The 27,310-nt window shown below is 41.6% G+C and overlaps 2 protein-coding genes and 1 long non-coding RNA gene across 5 annotated transcripts; 1 reads left to right on the forward strand and 2 right to left on the reverse strand.

Moving 5' to 3' along the window:
- The first annotated feature begins 212 nt into the window (after window positions 1–212).
- On the forward strand, window positions 213–14,251 carry LOC118209242. 2 transcript variants are annotated; one of them, XR_004761688.1, is made up of 3 exons: window positions 213–442; window positions 10,208–10,321; window positions 13,710–14,251. It is a non-coding gene; the product is annotated as an uncharacterized LOC118209242 (long non-coding RNA). The 2 variants fall into 2 exon arrangements; XR_004761689.1 differs by lacking the exon at window positions 13,710–14,251 and adding an exon at window positions 10,758–11,333.
- sgcg (sarcoglycan, gamma) lies at window positions 3,252–19,958 on the reverse strand. Of its 2 annotated transcripts, XM_035384429.1 has the most exons (9): window positions 19,254–19,958; window positions 16,804–16,925; window positions 11,783–11,977; window positions 10,613–10,714; window positions 9,000–9,087; window positions 7,635–7,754; window positions 5,951–6,023; window positions 5,368–5,491; window positions 3,252–4,598 (listed from the first exon to the last, which is right to left on the reverse strand). In XM_035384429.1, the coding sequence occupies exons 3-9, from the start codon at window positions 11,972–11,974 to the stop codon at window positions 4,428–4,430; spliced, it is 870 nt and encodes a 289-aa protein (XP_035240320.1). In that variant the 5' UTR covers window positions 11,975–11,977; window positions 16,804–16,925; window positions 19,254–19,958; the 3' UTR covers window positions 3,252–4,427. The 2 variants fall into 2 exon arrangements, with proteins under 2 accessions (XP_035240320.1, XP_035240318.1); XM_035384427.1 differs by lacking the exon at window positions 16,804–16,925 and having other exon boundaries at window positions 19,254–19,957.
- A 4,296-nt stretch (window positions 19,959–24,254) lies between these two features.
- Window positions 24,255–27,259, reverse strand: LOC118209241 (40S ribosomal protein S25). Its single transcript, XM_035384431.1, has 5 exons — window positions 27,111–27,259; window positions 26,430–26,522; window positions 26,107–26,290; window positions 25,615–25,713; window positions 24,255–25,115 (listed from the first exon to the last, which is right to left on the reverse strand). Exons 1-4 carry the CDS (start codon window positions 27,111–27,113, stop codon window positions 25,619–25,621), a joined length of 375 nt encoding a protein of 124 aa, XP_035240322.1. The 5' UTR covers window positions 27,114–27,259; the 3' UTR covers window positions 24,255–25,115; window positions 25,615–25,618.
- Window positions 27,260–27,310: the final 51 nt, after the last annotated feature.

The following is a 27,310-nucleotide window of genomic DNA, read 5'->3' on the forward strand; positions in this document are numbered from 1 at the left end:
GTCTGCTGTGCATGGTAGGCCTATAGGTATTCATGAACTGCAGCGATTCACATCTCTTACCTTTGATAGGCTATATCATGCACTACTGGGAAAAGTAACACTCCGTGTGGCTGAGAAATTAGCAGATGGCCCGTACGTGAATTAAATTAGTGCAGTCCTCTCAGCTGCCGCGTGCGCGCGTCGATAGCTGTATACTGAGTGTTAAGGCAAGCACCTATTTTCATGCAGTCTATGGAAATAACTTGTTCGCTAAACACTAACGTTAATAATATTATTCAAAAATAAGTTGTTTGGTTTCTTTAGTTTGCAATATAATATAGATATACGTGGGTTTTTTTCCAGAAAGCCGCTAAAAAGAACAACCAGCGGAGTGAGACTCAGCCAAGGGAAGATCTACTTCAGAATGAAAGTACTGCAGTAGCTGAGCAGCATGCTATTTCAGGTTGGTGTGAGCGGGGAGTAATGGCAGCCCAGTCGTGGTACTGTGGTATACAATTCACGTTTCCATAATCAGTTCGTAGTCAACAATCCATGACGGGGCAGTAACAGCGTAAAATTCATTAGTTACGTTAAATTGTGCCAGTTGTTTCGGATATAACGTTTCAAATCAGCTAGCCAGATAGCAAGCTAACTAGTCCATACACTCTCCATATACTAATCGAACGTTTACGTTAGTTTAAGGGACAGTTAGCATGAATAATGAACTGATAAAAGATTTAGGGTGAAAAACATCGTCTTCGGGTTTTTACGTTACCGAAATAAGACATCTTGCTGGAGAGACGGACGTATGGTTAGCCTACGGATATTATTAACTTACCGAAGTTTCACGTTGATCCTGCTAGGTTAACTAACTTAACGTTAGCCAGCTGTTAGATAAGTCTCTTTGTTTCACCAGAGCAATTTAAGAGCTGTTGTGACAAAGGATGTGCATACTCATACAATCAAGACATGTCAGTTTTTTGTTATTAATTAATTACATTTAGGCTTTTCTTTCACAAGTGTGTAGGTTGTGCAGGTGAGTGATAAACATCCTAATTTAATTTGTCTTGATATCAGGCTGTAAAGCACCATGATGGAATTTTTAAAAATCTAAAAAAAATTTCAGATGGTGATTGGTGTGCTGTATAAGTGGCTTTTGTGTCCCATAGTAGGCATTTCTTGCTGATAAAAGGGGTCTCGTGTGGCAGATAGTCATACTGTACCGCCATTTAAGGGGCCCTTTATGGCTCTTGTCTGGATTAGTCAGAGATTATTTTTCACTTTCTATACAAACATCTTATTTGATGTATGCTGACAGTTCATGTCAAAGTGCACCCGACTGGTGCATTTACATGTTGAAATTCAAAAAATTTCCCCAATCGCCCTAGAATAATCTGGGCTAAGACCCCAATGTCCTCAAATCCTAGCAACGGCCCTGGTAAAAGCTCTTGCATTGGGTATGTGTGCTATAAAAGCATTTCGGAGTACATCAAATCAATGTCTTGGAAAATGTCTTTATTTGCATACAACTGCAAACAGCTGGCTTAGAGTGAGTTGCCAAGAGTTAAAACACACTGCAGGCATGCGTAGATTTGTAATTCCCTAAGAACAGCATTGAGCCTTTGTACTCTGAGTGGGCAGCAAAGGATTTCCCAATCTCTCAGCTGTGATATTTTAAGAACTTAATTTGTGCTAGGTGGACCCTGTAAAATGTGAATGTTCAGTGGTTTGGGTGACAGCGAAATGTAGATAACTAGGGCTAAGTTCAAAAAAGGAAAAATGGTACTAATGGTAATGAGTGGTAATAAGTTGAAATTTGTGTTCATTGTGAACCGCTAGAAATAGAATATAGTCATAAGTTACTACTAACCCCCATATTAATAACTTAACTGATGTATTGTGTGAGATGAAAGCGACAGAACGAAAATGCAAATGCGGGTAAGAAACATGCTGATGAAGAGAATCCCCACACTGTCTTGGCCTCATCTGACCACAAAAGCCTTTTCCCACATCATAGCTGCACCACTGACACGCTTTTTGGCCAATTCTGAGATTTTGTTTTTGTTTTGAGATTTACCTTATCAATAATGCATTTATGTCTTAATTTTCACACACTTCCTTTAGCTTCATAGCCTGACCAATGAGTCTTAAGGGTCTTATGTGACAGGTACTTTAATGGTTCAGTTAAAGGCCTGTTGTACAGCAAATTCTTTCATCTGTGTAAACTTGGGACTTCCAGAACTCGGGGGTCAATTGCTGTTTTTGCAAAAAGTGTATTTTCAGTTTTTTATTTTCTTAAGAGTATATTCTAACAGGTAACCAATGTCACCTGAAAATAATAGATTTAGAGTTTCACTGTTTCTAAATAAAATATCACAGAACAAAATGCCGTATGCCGTAAATGAGGCCCCCCGCTGTGCGATCATTTTCTTTCGCGGTTCTGACAGAGCCCACTAGAGGGCAGTAGAAATCAAATATTGAAGGTTATTTAAAACTCTCTGCGATTAAAATTTTAAATGAAAGGTTATGTTACACGCCATGCAGCATAACCATAACAGTACAACAGCGAGCCACTAAATTAATTTTCTGAATTTTCAGAAACATTTTTAGTGGAACATTTTAGGCTGCTTTCTTTTCAGAAAAAAAAGTACACACTTCCACTTCACCAACAAGAAATGGAATTAATTCCATTAATATCGGCAAGCTTGAAAAATTAATTGTAAAAAAACCTCCCACAAAGAAAGTTATTAGTTCAGTGCATAAATTTGATTAATCTAAATATAATGAAAGGTCCACACTCACTAATATGGAATACCTATGTGTTGGTTCCTCGGCTCCTGTCGAACCTTCCTCGGTGCAGAGGACCAACTTCCTTTATTTTTTAAGCTTATACCTGTGATCAGCCTTTAGCGATGGATTCATTTAAAACAGCTGCTCCTAATGTGAAGGTCTTAGCATAGCATCTCTGCGTATATTAAAAATGGACAAAATTGATTTCTCCCCTTTATATTAAGTATTTTATACTTGATGTTAAACATTTTAATGGGGAGTACACCAAGATGACTCTACAGATTCAAACAAGGAAAAAAGTAATGGCTTGCAGATGGGTGATCCATACTTAAATTGGCAGGTTACTGAGTGAAATTACCAACAAAAAACAAAGATAATTAGCAGTCTAAAAATCTTTAGGCCCTTGTTCCAGCTCACAAATGATCACTGAAACACACCATCTCCTTAGAAACATATTTTTTGAAGAGCATATGACCAGCATATGACCTGTGGCTTGCTTGTTGTTTGTATGCAGGCACGTTTTTAATCTTATGTTCAATAACGAAATCAAATCTGCAACACCTTCCAAAAGCTGAAGGTAAAACCTTGGTCAAGTCTTAAAGGAAGTTCAGTCATGCTGTTAAATGCTGAAAAGTTTCTGAATGATACAATATTGTGGCATTATGTTATGGCACTAAGTAGCTGAACTGGGTCAAATATGCATTTGAACTACTTTGACCATGACAGATTTACTCCATTTTTTGTCCAAATTCCTCTTTCAACTGGCAATAGACATATTTATTTGAAAAGCCTCAGGGATCTGCAAGACTGCTTTCCTCATGTTATTGACGTATCTACGGAGTTATATTTCAAATACGCATTGAGTCCACTATGCAGCATATATTTTGTGTGAAAATTCTGTCATCCAGTAGAACAAATGCCACCAGCCCATTCTTGTACAAGAACCTCTGTTTTTTTATTCTGTCTGAAGGTAAAAACTATTATGAATTGTGCTTTTATTGTGCATATACGTATCAATGTGCATCCACAATAACCTGTATGAGTACTGAATTCGAATACACCCTCAGCATTATTGCACCACAAAAAACAACATATTGCATAGAATGTGAGCTGTTGCCAGCTCCAAATTACCCAGCCCTCATTCAGAAAAAACTATCAAATGAAAATGTTTTAGAAAAGGTCACTGCAAATGTTTACATATGTATCTACTGCCAGCCTGTCACTGCAGGGCAGATCCATGTACAGAGTGGTATAAAATATCTTCTTTCCGACAGTTAAATGGTGTGTGAACGCAACACACGATCTGGGCCGAGGCCACACCCCCATCCGGGCAAATGTTATGTTACTACGGCAACCATATTAAGGCAAGACTAAGCTTGCAACTCAGTCCCTCTGTTTCTGACAAATTCTGTCAATGGTGACTAAAAATTGTTATTTTTCCCTAAAAAATGGTTTAAAACAATGAATGTTTTTTTTGGGCAGGATTTAAAGTTCTATCTGTGTCTGAAGTTTGAGGTCTAAAAGCTACATCTATCACCTAACGGAGCACGATTCACAGAAACAGAGGTGTTAAAGAGTCTCCTCAAAGTGGGATGTCTCCAGAGAGGGCGCGGCCAGGCCAGGGTCGGTGGGGCGCGGGTGGGGGGCGGTGCTGCCCTCTAGCATAATTGTTTCCTGTCACAAGTAGACGTCATGCTGGCCCTGGATATGTACAGCTTTCCGGTGGGGCACACGCAGACCTCGTAGAGCTCCTGGGTGTTCCCTCCGGCCACGCCTGCCACCCCCTGGGGCAGCTTCGGCAGCCGCACCGTCTCAGCATCCAGGAGCAGCTGCGTGGGAACGGGGTGGGGGAGTCAGTTTGGTCATTAAAATATACATGTGTGTGAACACACACACACAAATGCAGGCACACACACACACTCACACACACATGGGCACGCACGCACACACACGCACGCGCACACACACACAAACGCACGCGCGCACACACTCACACACACAAACACATGCATGTACGCACACAAACACACACTCACACACATGCTGCCATGTGTTTCTAAGTATTATAATCTGAAAGTTTAGGACCAGGACTGGCTACAACAACGAATGCACTGGCTGATGTGTAAGAGTGAAGGAGTGGGTGCACCTGATTGCTGAAGCAAATATCTGTCTAATCATCCTATTGACCCAAATGAACCACACCCTAGGTCTACAGGGTTGTGGTTTAGAGAGCTGTAACTGCCTGACTCCTGGCTAGAGTTGTCGATAAACAGGGCTGGGCAGCCCTGGTTTAGAATGACGCTATTTGAGACTCCCAATGACCACAGACGTTCGTTAAACAGAAGAGCTGGGTGTATATCAGCACATATCAGCTGGCCAATGGAATGCTCAGAAGTACAGAATGCTTCCGAGTATTGCTTTTGACAGTATTCATTGAAAAGAAGAAAACTATCAAAGGAAACAAGTTTTAGGCTTTAGGAAACTTTGATTAAATGCCCTAGCAGCTCACAGGTTCGAGTTGCTACCAGTAATCTCAACGTGCATTTGTTAATGTAGGTCATAAATGTAACTTGTCTACGAGGACACATGAGTACCCACCATTTTGTCCATGGCGTGCAGCAGAATGTTCTCGTTTGAGGCGACTTCGATGTGTCCCGCCACAGCTTTGATGTGGACCCCCTTGGGTGCGTCCATACTCAGGAACCGGGTGGGCGACTCCAGCCTAATAGGGGGGGCGGGATCCAGTCAGGACAGGAATCGTATTCACAAAGCCAGTGGCAGTCAGTTTCAGGCTAATAAACCCTTATCATGGCATGTCTGCCAACTAAACAGAACAACTATTGGAAGGATATGTTCGCCAAATATAATAGAACCCAGAACATAGAATCTAAATCGTAACCTGAACAACTTATATTTCCAGGAAATGAGCGTTTGCAATCCTCGGGGGCTATACTGAGAAATGGGTGTGATGTCATGGCAGTTTCCTTGTGTGTGAGCCAGTGTTCACTTTTGGCTCATCAGCCATCATCCTACATACCCACAACTGCTCAGTTTTTTAGGGATGTGAACAGAGAGTGATTTGGGTCAAAATTATGACGATTCCACTGTTCACAGGTGCTAACTGTTCTCCCTGTCTTCCCCTGCACACAGCTGTCATTGCTCCTGATGTCACAGTGCTTACAGAATGTCTTTGAGAGGGTCTGTTCTGACCAGGGGCGTCTCCACGGAGTGTTCAAACAGGGCGCCTTCTGGTCCTGCGGTGGAGAACAAATTCAGCTGAATGAGACTGTGTAAAGATAGTACAAAGCAATAACAAATCAATTTAATAAAAAAATAAAATTGGAGATGGTGGTGGAAGAATAAGTGTTCCTAACCCCGGAGATGCTGTGTGTTCGTCAGTGACTCATTGTAACAAATTAAAAATAGCTACGCCCCATATCCTGGGCCCAGGACAAAATGCCCCAGTTGCCCCCCCCCCCCCCCACCACCCCCATCTGCGGCCCTGAGGTCAGGTGATTGATAGATAGGTGCCCTCAGTATGGGATTTTTAAAACCTCACTCTCCCAGACCAGGGCTCACTAAGCCTTGTTCTCCCACCGTGACCTCTGTGTCCTGGCAGCGGCTCGTCTTTCTGTAGTGGATGACTCTGTGCTTGGCTCTGTGCCATGGCCTGGCTCCTGCTTGTCTCCTTGGAAACCTGTCAGCTGATTATGTGTCAACTGTACTTTATTTGAATTTATCCTTTGCCCTCTGACTCCCTAATAATAATAATAATAATAATAATAATAATAATAATAATAAATGAATTATTTGAATGAACATACTCTTGTTCTGAATAAATACAGCTAGAAACAACTAAAATATTGGAAATTATAAGTGAAGGGTTGAAATGTACGATACATTTTAACCCCACCCTAATATTAAAACTGAAGTTGATGGTTTTTCAGGCAAACCATTATCCCTGGTGACAATGAAATAAAAATATCTGTAGATTTCGGTTAATATAGGAACAGATTGGATCATTAGTTATTTACAGTTTGACATTCTGATTTGAAATAAAACATGAATGGGTTAAAGATGGTTGCAATATTTTTCATTTATTCAGATGTGTTTTGGTTTGAAAAGAAAAAAAAAAACTTCTGCTCAACTTCAGCTCAAGGTTATTTTGTTGGATTGTCCAGTTAATATACAGTGACCTTTAACCCCTGCTGAAGCCCCAAAACTCTTCCTGGGTCAGGGGTGTCCCCTGCGCTGCACAGAAGTAATGAATCTGTCAGCAGACACTCTCCACAGCTGATGAGATCTGACAGCATGTGGGGATGGCGAGTGCATTAGCACACAAACCGGGTCACGCATGGTCACTCCGACTCAATTAAAAACAGCCCCACAAAGCAAAGAAAAGCTAAGAGAACGTCAGGGGACAACTGACGACAAATAGAGATCGCTAAAAGAAAAAAAAAAAGCACAAGGTCGCTTTTAAAATGCTGGCACAAGCACTCTACAAACCTTTTTCATCAAAGTTTGATAAAATCATTTATATATGTTTGATAAAATCATTCGTGAATGTTGGATAAATGTTTGATAAAATTCATCATCAATGTTTGATAAAATATAGGCTACATTGCAGTCTGTATGTGGACAGTGACACAGTTTTGTAGTAGTTTTTGCTCTGTACTCCACCACATTGGATCTGAAATGAAACACTGAATATGTGAGTTCTATACTCAATTCCATCTGATAATCTGCACTTTAACCTCATATCCATTGTTTTATTTCAAATCCAGTGTGCTCGAGTACAGAGCTGGACATCTGTGGTATACACAAATTCAAGATGTTGTTTATTATTAATAATATATGACTCATACCAGTGATACGCAGCTTGTCCACCCCAACAACAGCCTCAGCCTCACTGGCAGTGAACAGCATCTCATCGGTGTTTGAGGTTATCTTCAAGTGTTGCCCAAATGCCTCTACCTGGTCTGGACCTGAAACAAACATGAAAAAGTTTCATCTTCCCTATAAAAGAAACTGTCCTCATTAGCAGACAAACGGACTGACAAACAGTATTTGAGATGGAAATGGTGCAACTGTTCAGGGTGAAACAAGCCGAAGACAACACATTTCAAACAAATCCTGCTTATACCGTAAAACAAGTTCAATTAATCCTACCAAGGCCTACCAAGCCTGAGGAGATGGGCTTCCATCCTTATTGTCCTTTTCATCAAAGCCATTACCTCACAGCCTTCAAACCTCATTCAGTAATGAGGGCACAAGGAAGTATGATGACAATTACCGTATAATAGCCTTCAGAAACAATTATACTGGTTTTGACAATTGCCTTTCTCCTAATTATCCCTTGAGTTTCCCCTCAGTCCTGCAGGGCAAAGACTGAAGGTGTCCTAGTAATCATCCCTACCAGCTTCAAGGACTCAGCGGAAGAGAAAAGCGACTCTCATCCTGCTGATGAAAAGGAGGATATTTAGTTAAATTAAGTTTAAATGGGGAATCTGCAGTGAGAAATGAAAAGAGCAGAGAGCCTTTGAAGGGTTTTACTGCATTATTACGTTTGGTTTCTGGTTCTGGTTGTAGGGGGTTCTCTACCAAATGACATTGTTGGAGTCCTCTGGAAACCCAACGTGGGGCACACTCTTGATTGGCTGTGGCCTACTCTGGCAGAACTTGTAGGAATAATCCTGATATTACGACCAACTGCATGGAACTGCACCAACACTAAATTAACTTCAGCAATCTCACCTGATAAAATCATGAAGGATTTGCATACATTAGGCATATAATGAAAAACCTTAATCAAAGTGATTTACATATCTTGGATAAAATATAGTTATGTAGCAAGACATCAGCCAGGATTTATCCAACATTATGGTTAAAGATGACTCAATGTAAATGCCAGTGACAATAAAAATGCAAGTGCTAGTATTTATCTTCACAAGACTATTTGTTGAGTTTACTGATCAATCAAATTAATTCAAGTAGTTACTTTTGCTTTTAAATTAATTGAGTCAATGACAAATGTTAACTGACTGACTGGAGCATTTCAGGTCCAGTAATTTATCAAAGGGTTTAGCAGCAGCACTTAACTGGGAATCAAACAAACAACCTACTGGTCACAAGTCAAACAACCTAACCCTATCAAGCTATTTAAACCCCAGAGCAGTATGCAGATGGTGCGATGACCCTTTCCTCAGATGGCAACAGAAACCGTTTCTTACCCACAAACAGCTTTCCGGTCACGTTCCCATTTTCGTCGCGGGCGGCAACAGTGACATTTTCAGGAGAGGTTATGACAAGAGACGAGTCCTGTCCAAAACATTACACAGTTCTTAATACATTTATACAGTTATGAAATTTCACACTTCAAAACTGTGGGTCTAATTTCAGTGTGTCCTATAGAGACAACAGCCTTCCTTAAAATCCGAACAAAATTGGTTTAAAAAGATAACGGCTGTAATTTCTGCTGCGTACAGTATGATGATGTCACTTTCATCCGTGTGTTCTACAAACGCCTTTCTGACATCTATAACATGTATAAAATGGTTTTCCACTTCTGATTTTAAGATGGGACATGAAACCCTGGGACTTGACACCTGACAGAAACATAGATGGAGTTGAACTAATGTGGTGGAATAAAATAAATGGGCAGTGATTGAAGCTTCATGGTACAGTAACATCTGAGAATGAATCACTTCTCTGGGTCGCTGACCTACTGGGGTATTCAATCTACTGGCCATGGTACTTTGCCCTTCACATGGGAGTCACAACATTTACTCCCAAGTATTGAGCATTACGTTTTTCTCAGGTTTCATTTTGGGTTTACCAGTGTTCCGAAATGAGCAGAGAATATTGTGTCACAATAGTAACACCTGCTTAATTTCAGTGCTCAACATTAATGACTTAAATGGTCACTGCGATTAGATAAATGCCCTGTCCCAGTGTCAGTCACAAGCCTGTCTGCATTACACAGGCAAACAGCATTAGGTAGACAATCTGCATTATACAGGCAAACAGCATTAGGTAGACAATCTGCATTACATTGACAATCTGCATTACACAGGCAAAATCTATGTATCTACCCTCAAGTACAAAAGTTAGGGGTCCATCATCAAAGTAATTAATTGTCATGAAACTTCAGTCAATAGGCCTATTTGTACCTATGGATACTTTCAGAAGGCCTTGCCAATTGGGACACTGAGAGCCATTACAGAACCCCACCCAGAATTTTAAGTGGTAGATTTTTCTACGTGCCTTTATCAGAGTGGCTCCCCGTAGGTACAGCCTCCGAAATGAAACACCTTTTTGACATAATTACCGACGCTTAGCCAGACGAGCTGCTTAATTGGACAAAGCGAAGCAACCATTGGTCATATTACCAATGGTTTTGGCTGGTCGCTGTGAAATAAACAGCCGTTGCTTTTTTCAGCTCTGATGAGGCGGAACGCAACACAGGGCAGAGGACACATGGCGGGAGGTCGGCCAACTCATGCGGCACGGTGCGGTGGTGCAGTCAATTGTGCTGTTGCCTCACAGCAAGAAGGTACTGACTTCCAATTCCGACCGAGAGCCTCTCTGTGTGGAGTTCGCATGTTCTCCCCGTGTCCGCGTGGGTTTCTGCTGGGTTTGCTCCCACAGTCCAAAGACATGCAGGTTAGGTTAGGCTAACTGGAGAGTCTAAATTGCCCCGTAGGTACTGTATGAGTGTGTGAGTGAGTGGTATGTGGGCCCTGCGATGGATTGGCGACCTGTCCAGGCAGTATACCTGCCTCCAGCCCAATGCATGCCAGGAATGAGCGGTGTAAGAACATGGATGGCTGTCCTGTTAGCTTACCTCTCTGGAGTGAATTTCCTGGGCGTACAGTGGGAATAGGAATTCAGACTCGCCCTCCAGCCTCACCCCGTCTGAATTGACTTGTAAGTGGCCCATCCCATTCTATGTGAACGGAGGAGGACAAAGAGATTTCTTATCATTTCAGTGAATGTGACTTCAGGAATTTCCTCATCTCCCAGAACCCCTCATGGCTACTGTATTCATGGAGCTACACAGCTCTATGAATGGTGAAGTAACTTTACTGAAGGATTACGCTAGGTACTTGTGAAGATGGCGGCTCCCTTTTTGGCAATACTTGCGCATGAATCCTGACTAAAGTCTTGCCAGAGGATCTAAAAAGACCTGATTATTTAAGACAGCAAGGTTTTGTAAACGTTCTTGGTGAAAGACCAAGAACGCTTTAGTACTTCTTTGTACTTTGGAAACCGCAAAATTGAGCTTGATGTATTTATAACCCGAATAAACTGCTGTTATTTTTGCCTGGGAACCTGGGAAGGCTCTGTAACGGGCTGCTGGGGGCTCAGATTGCTTCTGACAGCACAGTTCAGTTCTGCAGAGGCCACTTTCATGGAGTAACCACTCCTTCAGGGCTTCCTGCCTCAGGCAGTAGTGAATCAGTGTTGCGTGGGAATACGGCACAAACCCTCCAGAGGTTAGCGCTTAATACAGCACAGGTGTATTGCTTGTGGGTATCGGGCACACAGCTGCCCCCCCCCCCCCAAGAGGCTTGCACTTAATACAGCACAGCTGTATCGACCAGCCCCTCCAGGGACAGGTTGAGTGACAGATCCTGCATCCAGACCACACCCTCCCAGAACCTGGAAAAGGATAATTTGATCATTTTATGTTTAATGTTGAGTTTAATGTCCAAATCCCAGAGTTCAAATCCAACCCAGGTTCAGGGAGCCTCAGGGACTCCTGGTTTTTGCTGTTACTCAACGCTTAATTGATCAATGACAGCAGTTGATTATGCAGTTACCTCACCCCATCTGGGTTCTTTATGAATATAAAAGCATAATATAAAAGTACACCCAACCCTGCGACCCTCCAGGATAAGAGCTAGAGACCCCTGTCCTGTTTTGTCTTTTTAAGGGGAACAAAAAAGTGTTATTTACCACTCTTGATTCTCCTAAACCCCCAACCCCTGGCCTCATCTCATGCCATACGCACCGCGTTGAACCACATGACCCTGAAGATCCATATAGTCAGGGCAAAGTTCACCACCAGGATGACGACGAGGAGGACGACGAAGAGGTACAGGCAACGCTTCCTCCAGCCATAGATCCCAATCGTGTAGATGTCCGGGCTGAGGTCCGGCAGACTGGAGTCCAGGGTCGTCCTGATGTACTGCTCCCGCACCATTTGCTGTGTAGAAACAGATAAAAGCCATGGTGTATATTCGGGTGCATCACCAAATATATAAAAACACATTTCAAAACCACAGTTAGGACACCATTGTCTACATTCTGTTTTCATTTATTTTTTAATTTTATCCCCTTACTTTTGCTTAATTGAAGTTGTACACAGTAAAATTTCCAGTGTTAATTCAACTCTAACAGTGTTTACATGACTCCAATAGGGACCACATATACTCTACTAGTGTAAAATGTACTGTATAAGAGCTGGTTTATCACTGAACGTTTTACTGTGTAGGCTTGTTCCAGTTCAGTTTGGGAGAGTGCGGACAAACATCTCTTGCATTACAAAGAGTGGGGGGGGATCACTGCACTAATGGAACCATAGACTGTGAACAATATGGACAGAGTGACTGCGACGTCACCCACTGACTTTCCACGGGCTTGTAAAAAGCATTTTGAAGCCGCAGAAGAGCAGTTTTTGGAGCAAAAGACTATGCAGTAGGGAAAGGGGGCAAGAAGTTCGGCTGAGTCTAGGTCCACCACTAAGTGCGTGAGACACCAGCCCCCCCCAGGATTTAAACACAAACTACTTCAAAAAGGCGGTGTTCCTGCGATGCCCACTGGACCAGGGCAGGATTTAATGTCCCTCAATTACAACTGCACCATTTTCCAACGATTTACTACGCCCATCCGGCAGTAATGTTTGCTGCTTGCCAGTCATTTCTAGTGGGCCTTGGCCGTGATCGCAGAGGTGGATTGCCGCTAGGCCTTCACAGGGAAGGGGGAGGTATGATCTATCTATCGGTGCGACTTGAAATTGACTGACAGGTAACAACACGAATGGGGTTGAGCGGTAAAGTGATGGACAAATGGAGAAATGGAACACCACATTTTGATTTTGAGGTCTATTCCATTTTTTCAACCGAACATCTGAAGGATTTATTTCCTCGCTCCTTTTCGGAGTTCCTTTTCTTTCTTGCAAACAGGTGGAAATAATTTTATACAGCAGTGTATTTTCAGAAGAAACTGTCGATATTAGGCAGATCAACATGCAGCGTGAAGTGCAAGTGAACGAGAATATAAATCAGAACACATTAGATGAAAGCAGGTGAAACAGTCTAATCTACTTTTAACTCTATGCCCTTGGACGTAAACCTGCAACCCTCTCATTAAAAGACCAGCCTCTTCACAGCTACAGGGAAAAGACTCAATGTTAGTTCAACTCTAAAATAGCTTCTATGAGGGAAAAAATACCGTAGTAGGGTAATATGTACTCTATAAGAACAGATGTAAAAACAATAATGTGCCTCACTTTATCACACCATCAGTTAATATATTCAGTGGGTGATGAACATATTACAATGCTGCATACAATTCTGTTAAAGTGAGCAAATTTTGATGTGAAGATCTGCAGACTTTTGAATGTTGACTTGATACACATTGTGGTGATAAATTTCATAAATCCATAATTAATTTCCACTTTTTCCACTAGAAAATTGCTACAGTAACACAATTTCCATGCAGAGTGCCTGGTGAACTTTCCGTGCAAATTGTTTACACCACTGGAGAGCTGTCTGAAGACGCAATTTGATGCATGACGGTACTCTCCAGAGAGAGCGTGGCCTGAATTAATAACTCCCATCCAGATGCTTGGTCAAGTTGTTTAAACAACCATGGCTTGCATCGGGCTGTTTTTCAGTAGTAGCCTTTCACTTCAGGGTCATATTCTTTTCCCACAGCGTTAACAGATGTTACTTCACAGCAATATTTCATGGCCGTCCCTCAGTGGCCAAGACCGGTAGCACCATAGGAAACGGACGAGCAGCCCGATCTGTCAATCAAATGCGTGCATTTCGGATTGATGCTCAATGCTGGAGTCAACAGTATGGATGACTAGTTTCAATTACATTTCTGAATAAACAAATGCATTGTTTATAATGTGAGTGTACGCGTGTGTGTTTGGCACCTGTTACTCATTCACAAACTGAAGTAATGAAAGAGTAACAGGAGTCCTTCACAATTAAAAAAAAAAACATTTTAGTGACAAATTTTAGATATTCATATTGTATTAATGACACATGGTACATGTTACATAAAAATTAACCTTACTTAGTGTACACTTCATTTTAATGATATATGTTAAATTGCCGCTGCATTTCAGTAGTAGCATATGTTTGGTAAAGGTGTCAAAAATTAATGAATTAACCGTGGTGGGGGGTTCTACAGCATGGACATTTCAGGGGGCAAATAAATATGGTAACTTCATGTAATGAAAGAGCAAATTTACTGGCGTAAAACAGCCATTTATGGAGTGGTCACAGGTCAAGCCTGGCTGCAATAATGGCGGAATGACACTGTGCCACCAGAAACTGGAGCAGAAATGTCCTGTGCTGCATTTTCAGCTCGAGAAGAAGTAAGAGTCTGCACATTATGCTGATGCCTCCTGCAGCTTAGCATTTATTTGGACAAGCACATTAAACCGGACATTTACATCCCCAAGGATCCCTGCCAGTACCCAGCAAGAGATCAGAATTCTGTCCGCTTAATGAGTGTGTGCAAATTAACTAAAAGCTCCAGGGAGTATCAGAGCAGCATGTAAACCACCCCCCCACCCCCCCCCCCCCCCCACCCCAAGTTATACTGTCCCCCCCCCCTATTTTGTTCCTGAACCTATACTATAAAAAAAACAGATGCGTGTGATTAATTGTTTAGTTGGTTTGTGTAATTTACTGAGCTGCTTTGGCAGCTGAGGATGTTGTGGGCGCTGCAATTTCCACTTCCAGCCTAGTCTCCACCCAGGGTTAGAGCTGGGGTGTGACTCCTGGCCTGTGCATTCCGTGTGCCAGGCAGGCTCACTCTGAACGTAGATTCTTTACACTCACCTGATTCTCAGCCCCTCATTCTTAACTTTGACAGTTTTGTCTCCGTACCAATGAAGACGAAATACTGCAATTTTTCATCTTCTGAAAATGCACTGAAGGGCGTGTGCTAACTCCATTTCAGCATCATGGAGACATGGAAAATAAGGATGTGATTTCAGTCCTTAATACACTGGAGTCAGATAACCTGCCTTCTTCAACAGAAAATTCTCAAATTTCCTCAATTAACTTTTACACATTACTGATTTTGGACAGATTAAATTTGAGTGTTACTTGACAAGTAACACATTTATTTTTACCACAGCACAAGCCCATGATATTTCCTGAAAGTCTCTAAATAGTGAACAAAACAAAACAGTTATTGCTGTTTAAAACGTAAACGCTGAATGTCGACTTCAGTTTTCTACTTCAATGACAGGGGGTAACTTGTAAAACAGAAAATCTGTAGTGTTATACTGTGCAGGAAGTGCTGATTTTTATTTTGTCCAAGAAACTTGTTCAGTTTGTTCATGTTAAATTCTTACATAATCAATGGGGTAAAAATGTTTGGTTTTCCCTTGGGAGCATTCGACCAGCAGGGGTCGGTATACTCAAAGGAAATTTTAAAGGACACATTCTGAGCTATGAAGCTGACAATGCAGGCAGGTGGATTATTTTACTTGTAGACACATCACATACTCAGTTTATTCTCATAAATATTTACACCACTAAGGACAAACAACACAACCCTATTTCTAAATATGCCTACAGCATAGAGCAGCTTCATGTTTATTGTGCCTACAGCACAGAGCAGCTTCATGTTTATACAGCCTACAGCACAGTGCAGCTTCATGTTTACTGTGCCTACAGCACAGTTCAGCTTCATGTTTATTGTGCCTACAGCACAGTTCAGCTTCATGTTTATTGTGCCTACAGCACAGTTCAGCTTCATGTTTACTGTGTCTACAGCACAGAGCAGCTTCATGTTTATTGTGCCTACAGCACAGTTCAGCTTCATGTTTACTGTGCCTACAGCACAGAGCAGCTTCTTGTTTACAGCATTCCATGCATTGGCAAATACCCTTCATTTAGAGTGAAACAGCATACACTTTTTTCTGTTAGTAACTTTGACAAACTGGCTAAATTTTCATATTTATAACCAAAGTCATGCAGCCATATACAGCTTCTTTCCATGGTAGATTTCATAGGCCTAGGCCTATTACCTTCATCGCAAAATCAGTAAAGTCTGTAGTCAGTAATAACTAAATCCCAAACTGCTAAATCTTCTCTAATCTCTATGCAAAATATAAGATTTCTGGCCAAAACAGCTGCCCATCCCCCTTAGTTACGGGTTACAGGACCAAACTAAATGGGTATCGAGGTCAACAAATGCTTACAACTCAAAAGTTCTATCTAGGCTATTTTAGATTTACTGCTCTTCCCTGGCCCTATGGCCCTTCCCTTCTCGCATCGATATTTTCTGAAATGTGATGGCCAGTCTGGATGGTATAAAAGCATGGAAAAACAGATGTGCCCCGGCCAGCCACATGGTGAGTTAACAGAACATGCAAAATCTCTCAAGTTAGCCAGTTCTGAAATAGCTCAAAGGTTTAAGAGTAGCTAAGCAATACATACACACGTTTAAATAAATTAAGTTTATTTAAGATGGCAAGAAGGTGGCTGTTGACCAATTGCATTACTATTCTATATTTTTGTTATATTTTCTGTTGCTGCAGCAATTCATGAGCACGCTGGTGGTAGCTTCTGGGCTACTCACTGTATCAAATAGGAGATCTTATCTATGAAAGGTATAATGTTTATTCCTTCAAGGCAAGGGACCCCAAATACCCTTCACCCACCCCCCCACCCCCCAACCCCCACCAATCAGTGTGGTACAGAATTACACCCGGTTTACCCATTCATATTCCACAAGCACGACAAATACCAATTACGATCAACACAGTTCTCTTCTTACCTATCAATTTAAGCCGGCTTTTAGCAATGAAACATCCATTATATCCCAGACTGATTGCTTTAGAACTCGCTTATTGAAGAAGCTCCAATGTCAAGAGTCCTTCAAAGATATAAGCACATGTGCTAAAAAGGGAAAGCAAGTTTAGTACAAAACGTGCATAGCAAGCATTATAACATTTTTTAAAAAAAAATTTTTAAAAGGAAAAACACATTTTGACCCTGTGATGTTCACTCTGGGCTTTTTGCCGGATGGAAACTATTTTTAATACCGCGTTTTATTATTTCTGTATAAGAACGTCTGTTTTTCATTTGGCGGTATTCGGCAGCAAAATGTGTGTTTCGGGTAGGAATGGTAAATGGCGAGTTTTAAGAGGGGATGGGAACCTTTTTCTGCGGGACACTGACGGTGGACCGTCGGTAAGAAACAAACACGCTGGCATAATGGATAAAGAGTATCGCTCATCTGCAGGACCCATCTCTCCATGGTAGGCTACTGTCACGCAATCCCCGGAATTCACACATGATAGATAGCCCTTATTTCACAACAACACAGTATAATGTCGCGTAAAAAGCTAATTCCAATTTTTTTCCCCCCAGTAGTAAAGCGACAAGGACTGCCTTGTTGAGTCCCTACCGGACAGTTTCCATAGTGATTGCATCCCAGGAGTTCCTCATGCGCTATATTCAGGGGAAAGCAGTTACAGCAGCAACAACAACAGCAATAATAATAATAATAATAATAATAACAAATAACATTACTTGCCGATCACATCAAAAGGTTACACCTGAACAGTGCTGATATTATTTTAATTGGCTTAATTGAGAGGGACACCAATGACAACAAACCTGCATGTACCTCAGGGAAGCTCGACTGGTTGACTGAGGCGAAACCACCTAGCTGTCAATTGATAGTGTATGGGTTTCATATTAGTGAGATGTAAAAGCAATTGAAATTTAGGTCTGAGTAATGGATCTGTACTTAATTAAATCAGGAAGAGTCCATCAGGGCATAAATAAACTGATAAAAACGAGCAAGAACAACTGAATACTGCATGTAGAATTTTGCGGAAATGCATTCTCTTTCTTTTTGACAGGTTAGAAGTTTTGGGGGTAACGTAGGGACTGTGTCACAGGCCCTGCGACAGAGCAGGGGCAGCTTGGGTCTGAAGTTTTTAAAGTCCACAGTTTGTCATGGCCGCAAACAGCATGGAGACGACGATAGCAACCAAGAAAAACAGACTGGCTACAAAATCGAATTGTGCAAAAACAACAACATTGACAACAGCAAAAGCAGCAATAACAATACAACAAACAAAAATAGTTCGTGCATGTAAATAGCACTGTTAAATCGACCAGCACATAAAACATGCCTTCGTCCTAATTTGGCCTTATGGTTATTTATATGAGTCAACTGCAATGAAGGGTCTTTTAAACGTTGCACTGCCCTTTCCGGGCTTTATAACTCCGTTACCACAACACGTCTTCCTTCCCTTTCCAGCACTACGCGAGAGGGATTGAATTCCCTCTGTGTCGTTTCAACGTCTTTCTTATCTCCCAACTAGCCGTCATCATCCTTAAGCCACAGATACCGTTTTGCGCCAGAAACTGATAACAAAAAGGGCTCCGCTCCCACTCTTGTTTTCAGACCACCATGGTTCTGACTTAAATTGAGATTCCAGGCCTCCATTTCACGTCAGTTCTACATTCTCCAAAGCAAATAGATCTACTAAGGCAAAGGTTGCTTTTTAAAATCTATTTATAGCTGGAGGCTGTTCGGTTATTAGGGAGGCATTTTTTATTTGTTAAAATACTCTGTGGAAATATGTTGGGAAGAAACAGATTGCGAACCAGCCCTTACAATTTGAGGAAAGTTTTACTCAGCGACCCAGCCCCTGTTCTTTAAATATGCACTCTGTCATGTATTCACTTCTAAAAATATTTCTTGATATTCTACACTCCATTTAAACTGCACCTCAAGGCGCCGAGCAACTGCATAAATAAATAAATAAATAAATAAATAAATAAATAAATAAATAAATAAATAAAACCAACTCGGACAGAGCAGTTGCCGAAGTAGGCCTACCTGACTGAAACGTTATGTGACCTACAGCGGAATTCTAAATAGCCAGTGGCCAAACTTTAGCCAACACAGAAAATAATTTCAAGTAGAAAAAACAAATAATGGACAGCAAGTGGAAACCTAATTCAACTTAAAACTAATACATTATGCGCACATTCAATTGTTTTGAAATCCAGGAAATCAACCTAAAAATTCTAGGAGGAAAGGGACACCATAATGCTTTCGTCTATAAATATTAAAATGACCAGCCTTTGAGTGAAACCGCTTTATATATGGAGGGCAAGGCCAGTCGTCTGTGGAACTTATATTTATGCGACCGTAGCAGTGAAAAGAAGCGGTTAATCAGTAATATTCAAAGGAGCATTTCCTACCGTTGTCTCCTGTAAGGGCGCCGCTTCTATACTGGAAACTCGGCTTCTGAGCAGCGACGGTTTTCGAGACCTCCTTACGTCTGTCAGACAACTAACAGCTGCACGCCATAAATCCAAGACGGGAAGCACCCTAAATAATCACCACGAGGTGCCTTTTTCTCCCTCTTCCAGCATATCGTACGTACCTATCCGCTTTTTCTTCTCTCCTTTTGTTTTTTGAAACGGCGGCGAGGATATTCGACAAGGCTAGCCTACTGTGCTGTTCAAACTTTCCATGCGCGGTCGGCGTGGAAAGAAAAATGCAGCCCTGTCTGGAATTTAATTTCTGCAGCCAGCCTAAGATGGCATGTCAATGACTCATCCCCGAAGCACGAGCTCGTGTCTAATTTGAGAAACTTTGGTTACAGCTTTCAGAACCGACATTGGACGTTTCACTTTTCAACTTCGAGACAGCGAGTTGCAGACAATAAAATTATAACGGAATTAAAGTCTATTTTAGGAACCATAGTATCAGAGGCAAAGTTGGGAAGTAGAAAGCGGAGAGGGGCCAATTGAATGGCGTTTATTCCTACATTAGCGGCATCTGGATTCAAGTAGACGAGTGTGCTCAGACAGTCGATACAACTAAAAGCATTGAGTTCCTTGTACCAAATTAGTCAACAAACAAGTAGCCTATGCGCAGCTGGATTGATCTGCACGTGCCGATTTACTCTCAGAATCGGGAATACTGCAGTGTACGATTTGTGTGTGGGTGGGTGCGTGCGTGCTTTATGCAATGTTTACTTGAGCACCAAGCAAACGTTATTGATTCATTTGTTTGAAAAAAAAAAAAGCCTGAAAAAAATAAAATCAGTAGGCTATTCACCTCCTGAGGTAAAAAAAAAAAAAAGAGAAAAGAAACAAGAATGATAATATGCCACAAAACTAATATCTCCAGTTTAATTCTTCTTTTTGGACTTAAGTATTTCATAAGCACCCTCTTGAGTTTATTTATACCTCGTTTCTGGCTTTCCCCTCATATATTCACTTCAAGCTCCCCTGCATTAAGCCCCTCTGCCTTAAAGGTACAGGAGCTATAACACTTATTGGCCATACATTACCACCCCAATGTCTGGCCAGTAAGTGTTAAAAGATTACAATTTCACGTGTAGGGTAGAGTCAGTATAAATGTAACGCATCATAAAGTAATTTTCGGATATTAGGCATTATCAGTCATCATTTTAAACAGTCATCTGTCCTTGAAAAGTTAGTATGGTTTTAGTAGGAATTGTTTGCTAGATGACCAACAAAAACATGATGTCCTCATGTGTATAAATGCAACAGTTGTTACAATTATGCCGCCTCTGAGTTTATATTACAAACAACACACTTTTTTGCTATTATATGTTTACAGAATGTCATCTAAAGAGACAACAACAGGGCTGGTACCAAGGAGGTCATGGAGAGGGCTTTAGATTTATAGATTAGAGACATTAGATGGTGTTGAAAACCATTCTCCATGTAGTGTCCTTTTGGGGAGACCTTAGGCATTTTAAATTGTGTTGAATATTTGTTAAAGAAATTAATTGTACTCATCAACGTGCTTGACTCTAAGTTAGTCCGGTGTTTAATGTTAAATGTGTTCAGCTAATTTGCTTGCTGCGTTAATATAGCATAAGTGTCTGGTTGCTCCAGGTGATTCATGGAAAAGAAACATCCACCTGGTCACAGGCATTTAAAATAAGCATACCAAGATTGGTCTGTATGGTAGGCTTTGTAAAAGTAGCTTTTCTCATCTATTTGGAGATGGGCACAACTCGCTTCACGGTAAGGTATGAAGCTGCTTGTGCATCAATGTGTGCACAGACTTTTCTCATGAAGCCCTATGCTTCATAATCTGAGGGTGTGGCTGGTGTCACATTACCATTTGAAATGGGTTTCCTTGATTAACATTAGTATGTGCATAAAAAGCCTCCATATGCATTGTAGGGTGTTTTTATTTATTGTTACAATTATTCCATCCCTCTGTTACAATTGTACTTACTAGGTCGTATGAATATGACATCGGACTGCATTGTGCTCTGGTTTAAGTTATATCCAACTCGATTGTAACTGGAGAGTAACTGGAAGGGGTAATGACTACTCACATGTCAAAGCTGTTTGAAGTAAAATTTCATAATCCTAGGCAATATATTTTCTGTGTAAATGAGCAAAATCCAAAAAAACTGATATTCATACCGTCTCTCCCCTACAGATTTTAAGATGGGTAAAACAGGCAATAACTCAGGTGCACGGGTGATAGGCTATATGATGCATAACAGACTGCCTAATTGACCTTTGGGACATGTATGACATGTACTTTATATACAACCACAGTAAGCATGATGTAGGGCTTTCTGAGTTTGCATTTCTTAAATTCAGCGCAGCCACAGTCACAAAATTTTATTTAAGCTCATTAGGCTGTGTGAACATTAATGTGCAAACTTATTATTGGCCTATTTAGTATCACGTGAACGGCAACACGCTGAAATAACATTTTTTTAATTAAAAAATCACATTGTCTAATGTAACTACTTTAGGGACAAAATATCACAATATTAGTTTTTTTAACGCGAATATATTTGACTCTCTACCTATGCTTTGCGCGCGCGGTGGTTCGTGCACTGAAAACGCGGAAACCCTGACTGAAATTCTTAAGTGGATGACTGATTTCAGGACTCGTCACATCTCAGGCAATTGTAATGTCTTTCCGAATCAGCAAGTAGGCGGCAGTACAGACAGGGCCCACCTCATTGCACACCGATTAAAACTTCCAACCTGAAAAGCACCAGTTCCTGAATAGCGCAGTATTTTGTTGTGAACGTCAGAGACTATCCAAACTGACAGCAGGAGTCCAACTGTAAAGATCGAAGGGAAGGCTGGTACAAGCGCTTGGTTAGACAATGCATCCACATTAAAATTACACAGTGAATGCTTTCATCCAGATCAGCTGAACAACGGCACACAGGAATATGCGTAAATCGATGGAATGTTAGTACATTTTATTGGTGAGTCGTATCACACGAAACTATACTTAGCCTACATTTTTTACGCTACTATTTCTACCAAGTGAAAACTGGATTTTGTTCGCCAAAGGGAAAGCAACACTTAATTTCGTAATAGTTCAGTTTTTTACTATTATATGCTCACACAACATTGCTGAATAAATAATCAATAAGATTATATAAAGACGCAAGTTCAAATAGTCTTATGCAGACAAGAAAAGGGCATGCCTCAAGTAAGAACAGCGCGCGCCTGAAATTAATTAACATTCCTAAACCAACGGAAAATTATTGAACTAAGCTTTTAAATAATGTCAACTGGATTGACTTCCCTTCTCAAGATTTGTCATTTTACCTGGCCATTCATGTTGCTCTTGAGAATTTACCGGGATACTTCCACGAATTTCAGCAAAGTGCGAGCCCATCAAGCGCAGCCTCATTGGACCACTTCAGACTCAGGATGCCCGGCCGGAAGCCATCCAGTTGGGTTTTATGAATTTGCCTAAATAAAACTAAGTAAGTACATAAATAAATAGCATGTGCTGTTATCAAATATGCATAATTAAAATGAAAATTAATTACTTAAAATTAAGAAAATGATTCTTCATGGCTGATTGCAGTTAATTACAGAGGCATAGTCTACATTGACCCCGTAGGGTAATTGTCCACTGCATTTGACCCATCCTTGTTACTTATTGGGCAGCCAGCACAGTGCCTGGGGGACGCTGGTGACCGCCCCCCCTGGTGCCCTCATGGTTGAAAAAACATCGCTAAAGTGCCCTCTAGAGTGGCAAAAAACCAGAGGAAATGCCCTATTGGCTGCCCTTCACATGGGGAAAAAATGATTGAGTGCCCTCTAGGGTGCCCCTTCATGCAATAAATTATGATGTGCCCTCTCGAGCAAGAAAATTCGATAACGTGTCTTAATGAGTGCCCTTCTAGTGAAGAAAACGTGATGCAGTGCCCTTACAATGGTCTAAACTTGACGTTCCCTATGGGTGCCCTTCCAATGGAAAAGGGTGCCGTTATGAAGTGTCCTCTATGCCGCCCCTACATGACAGTGTCCCATAGAGTGCCCTTTCCAGTAGAGAAAATGGGATGCAGTGCTGTATAGGGTACTCCTACAGGTGATAAAACATGAAGTGCCCAATTAGGTGCTTCTCTAATGGAGAAGTGCCCCTCCAGTGGATTAAATGTGATGCAGTGCTGTAAAGGGTGTCCCTACATGTGTGAGAATGTGGGGAAGTTTCCTAATGGATGCCCCTCCAGTGGGCAGGTTCCCTACAGGTGCCTTTCTGGTGAAAAAAAACTCATGAAGTGCCCTCTCAAATGCCTTTCCAAGTGAGAAAACATGATGAAGTGCCCTTGCAATAGAGAGAAAAAAATCTCTGAAGAAAATGAGATGCAGTGCCCTACAGTCTCCCCTACAACATGCCCTCTAGGGCAGGCTTTCCCAAAGTGGGTGCCGTGACGACAGTCTAGGGGTGCCGCCAAATTTGCGTGCTGGTGGGGCCCCATGTCGTGCAGTAGGTGCCCTTTTCATTTTTTCGCCCCTGCCCTTCAAACAGCCTGAGTCCGCCACTGCTGGGGGACCAACTCCAGTTCTGAGACTGGTTCCTTGGTCAAGGGCAACGGCTGGAGTATACCTTACACGACATACATGTCTTTCGGTGTGGGAGGAAACCGGAGTACCTGGAGGAAACCCAGGTGAGCACAGGAGAAACATGCAAACCCCACGCACAGAGGATCTGGCCTGCCCAGAACCTCCTTCTTGCGAAACAGCAGTGCTAACCACTGCGCCCCCATGCCGCCAGTGTGACTGTTCATTTTGTACATCTTTTTAAAGGATGTGTATCCCCAAGGTTGGTTGACATAGTCAGTCTCCCCACAATGAAGCTTATTCACTTGTTTTTCGGTTCATCTCTCGCATCACCATTCTCAAAGTTGCGTATTCAGAAAGGAAAGTACTTCAAATAAAAACTTTGAATTCAACTTTTTTATTTGGATGCACTCATGCAAAACCAGGTCAAGGAGCATCACAAAGATCTTAATAGCAATCAGCAGGCACAGCTAAACAAACAACGTGCGACAGCATTAGTCGAGGTCTGCTGAATTTCACTGGACGTCCCGAAGTTGATACTAATTGAACATAGCATGTCAAACGAGGTGCGAGTAGATTCAGGGAGTAGGTTGTCCTCCCTGGGGAATTTCATATCGGCTCACAGACACCGGGCTTGCATCTCAAACGTGCACATTTCTAGAAGGGAAATTCTTCTACTCACATCACTTGTTTCAAGGGGCAGCATAAAAATCTGAATCAACACACCGATTTTAAATTTAAACTCTTACAATTTAAATGGCTCTAACAACATCCACATATTTATGAAAACAGAAACTAAATATGCTTTTCCAGTGTTGCCATCATTTTCATCACTGCTACAAAATTTGGTAGGAGGATGCAAACATGGTGGTCTGCCATGTCCTGTGCGTATTCAGGCAAAACTGCAGTGGGCCCACTGTGTGCTCAGTGATTATCCATGCACTGCCTTGCCTGGCTCCTCTGACCCCATTGGCAATCTCTTTAAAACCATAAACTTGCAGAACTGCAAACTACATTCATTTCCCAACCTAACTAGCCACAGCTAAACAATAAGAAATGAACTAAAAATAAGAAAACATCTGGCTAGGAAAGACTTCCAAAAGCAGCATGAAAGATCATAATAAGAGCAACAATATTGCATAGCCAAGGTTTTTTATTTTTATTTTTCCAGTGTTTTTTATTTAAATTTTCTTTACATGTCAGACTCCCCGCTGATCTTCAGTAGAACGAGAACAACGTAACCTGGAGAAAAAACCAAAGCAATACAATGTAAGCACATAAACATGTGGTAACAATGCTTTAGCCATTACTATCAATCGCTTAATTGCTATAAGTTTTTTAAACTCCACAATGGCTGCAGTTACCCTGTGCCAGTGACTGCAATACAGTGTGTTTCAAATAAGGACACTGCTAAAATATCATAACTCTCCCTATAATGGGATTCACAAAACTCAGCCTCATCATAATCATCACTACTACAGACTGAATATAAAAGTGAACTTCCACATCCATTGAATCTCATCCACCACTTCATATGGAAGTTTCTGGATTAAGTGCAATGGGGGTAACCATTTAATGCAGCACATGAAAAGCAAACAAAAGTGTTTAGTTGTTTCCCTTTCAGGTACAACTCTGACAGTGAACCCTGGAGTTAGCATGGAATAACAACACCACTGGAGTCTATGCACTGCAACGTCACTTGGAGTGGGGCTTCACCACAGAGGCATTGCGGGTAACTCACCAGTCTATGCTTCCTTCTCGACTCCAGCTTCATCTGTGCCCTTGGTGTTTCGTGTGTAGATCACCTGCGCTCTGTGTTTGGACACCAACTTGATCATGCCTTTGGGAGAAAAAGGACCGCTCATGTACATTTCAAAACTTACTCATCCATGGCTTCTGATTTAGTGTACACTTACATTCATTACAATATGAATACCAGTACTTCAACCATAACTTCTCTGCTGGGGTTGAGGTTTTAAGCCTCCAAGCAACATCCAACGTTAGCACAACCCCACTTTCTGCTCATATTGGCAGGCTCAATTTCACCAGGCAAGATCAACAGAGCACAGAAAAGTATTTGAATCCAAAACAAATACATATTTGACCCGGGTCTGCTAATTACTGAGCCAACTATAAGCTGACATTACAGACTATACATTGCTGAGAACCACTACCGTTCGGAGAATCCCTAAACCCAGGTAACCACAACTTAATTTCTGTAATGTCACGTTACCTTTACTGAGCAGTTCCTGGAGAGCAGCTCTGGCCAGCGAGCCTCGGATCTTCAGCCTCTCAGACACTACAGCTGGCGTAATGAGTTTGTAGTTGGGTACCTCCTTGTACAGCTTTTCATAGGTGGCCTTGTCGAAGAGCACCAGGTTGTTGAGCTTGTCCCTCACCTTCCCCTTTGACCACTTCTACTCAAGGGCAAAATGCACCAGAAGACATAAACGGTCAATCATCAGAACTGACTCACATTCCATTCAAAAAAATCAAATTTGTTCTAATCCCACATCACAAAATGATTATGTGACAGCTCACAAATCGGAATCTTACCTTCTTCTTGGCTTTCCCCCCAGACTTGTTTACTGGGTCCTTGTCCTTTTTGGACTTTCCTGAATCCTTCTTTTTCTTGTCATCCTTTGCAGGCTAAATGTGAATAAAGCAAATGGAATTTTATCAGTAGAATGGTTGAGTGCATCCAAGTAGCCACATGGTATAGGCTCACATCTGTACTTTCAAAGATAACCACTATTCAAACTTAACATCACGCTTCTAGCTACCTCGCCGTGTCTGGATAGCAATACCTTGGTAATCTTGCCCGACAGTTTGCGTAGTGCACCCAACTAAACTAGCTGGCTGGTATTTGACGAATACAACTTTGCTGATGCAAAGTAAAAGGGGGTGACCATGTGTCACACTGGATTATTGTCTAATGCGTACGCCTATTTGCTATATTGCCAAATTGAAATCTACGAGGGTTTTAAACCCTTACAAAAGCCCGGCAGCATCGGTATGCTCCTGGCTGGATGTCATAGCACGTTGCAGGGTATCCCATAGGTAGCGGGCGCTGCAAGCACGCTGACTCTCGTCGCAATGACCATCCTTCAATCATGACTTCAGACAACAGTTGTGTCTTCGGTTTTTAATTTCAAAGCCTTCAGGAAGCATCCATTTTCACGTTTTCCATCTCACAGGTGTATATTCATTCGCTACTAGCATATGCCTGAATCTCACCATGATGTTTCAATGTCAGTACGCCGGAAAATATATATTTCACTCCCAGCACGAGCCTACAACAACCGGTGTATCCGGCAGATATAACCGACAGGGGCTTCTGGGAAAATTAGTGTTCGGCTAAGAAATTTCTAATCACATATTTGTGATCTTACGTATTAAACGCGAACCTGCTCGTGATTGGGTGAGTTTGTGAGTGT

Source organism: Anguilla anguilla, chromosome 12 (assembly GCF_013347855.1).
Source record: "Anguilla anguilla isolate fAngAng1 chromosome 12, fAngAng1.pri, whole genome shotgun sequence".
Taxonomy (NCBI): domain Eukaryota; kingdom Metazoa; phylum Chordata; class Actinopteri; order Anguilliformes; family Anguillidae; genus Anguilla; species Anguilla anguilla.

Excerpts from the sequence above, each read along its gene's own strand:
- sgcg (XM_035384429.1), bottom strand. The coding sequence starts at position 11,974 with ATGGTGCGGGAGCAGTACATCAGGACGACCCTGGACTCCAGTCTGCCG. Across the intron at positions 7,755-8,999 it reads GACCGGAAAGCTGTTTGTGG|GTCCAGACCAGGTAGAGGCA; the intron begins GTAAGAAACGGT and ends TGTTTGTTTCAG. Across the intron at positions 4,599-5,367 it reads TGCACGCCATGGACAAAATG|CTGCTCCTGGATGCTGAGAC; the intron begins GTGGGTACTCAT and ends GTTCCCACGCAG.
- LOC118209241 (XM_035384431.1), bottom strand. Across the intron at positions 26,291-26,429 it reads GGGGGAAAGCCAAGAAGAAG|AAGTGGTCAAAGGGGAAGGT; the intron begins GTAAGATTCCGA and ends GCCCTTGAGTAG. Across the intron at positions 25,714-26,106 it reads CCAGGAACTGCTCAGTAAAG|GCATGATCAAGTTGGTGTCC; the intron begins GTAACGTGACAT and ends TTTCTCCCAAAG.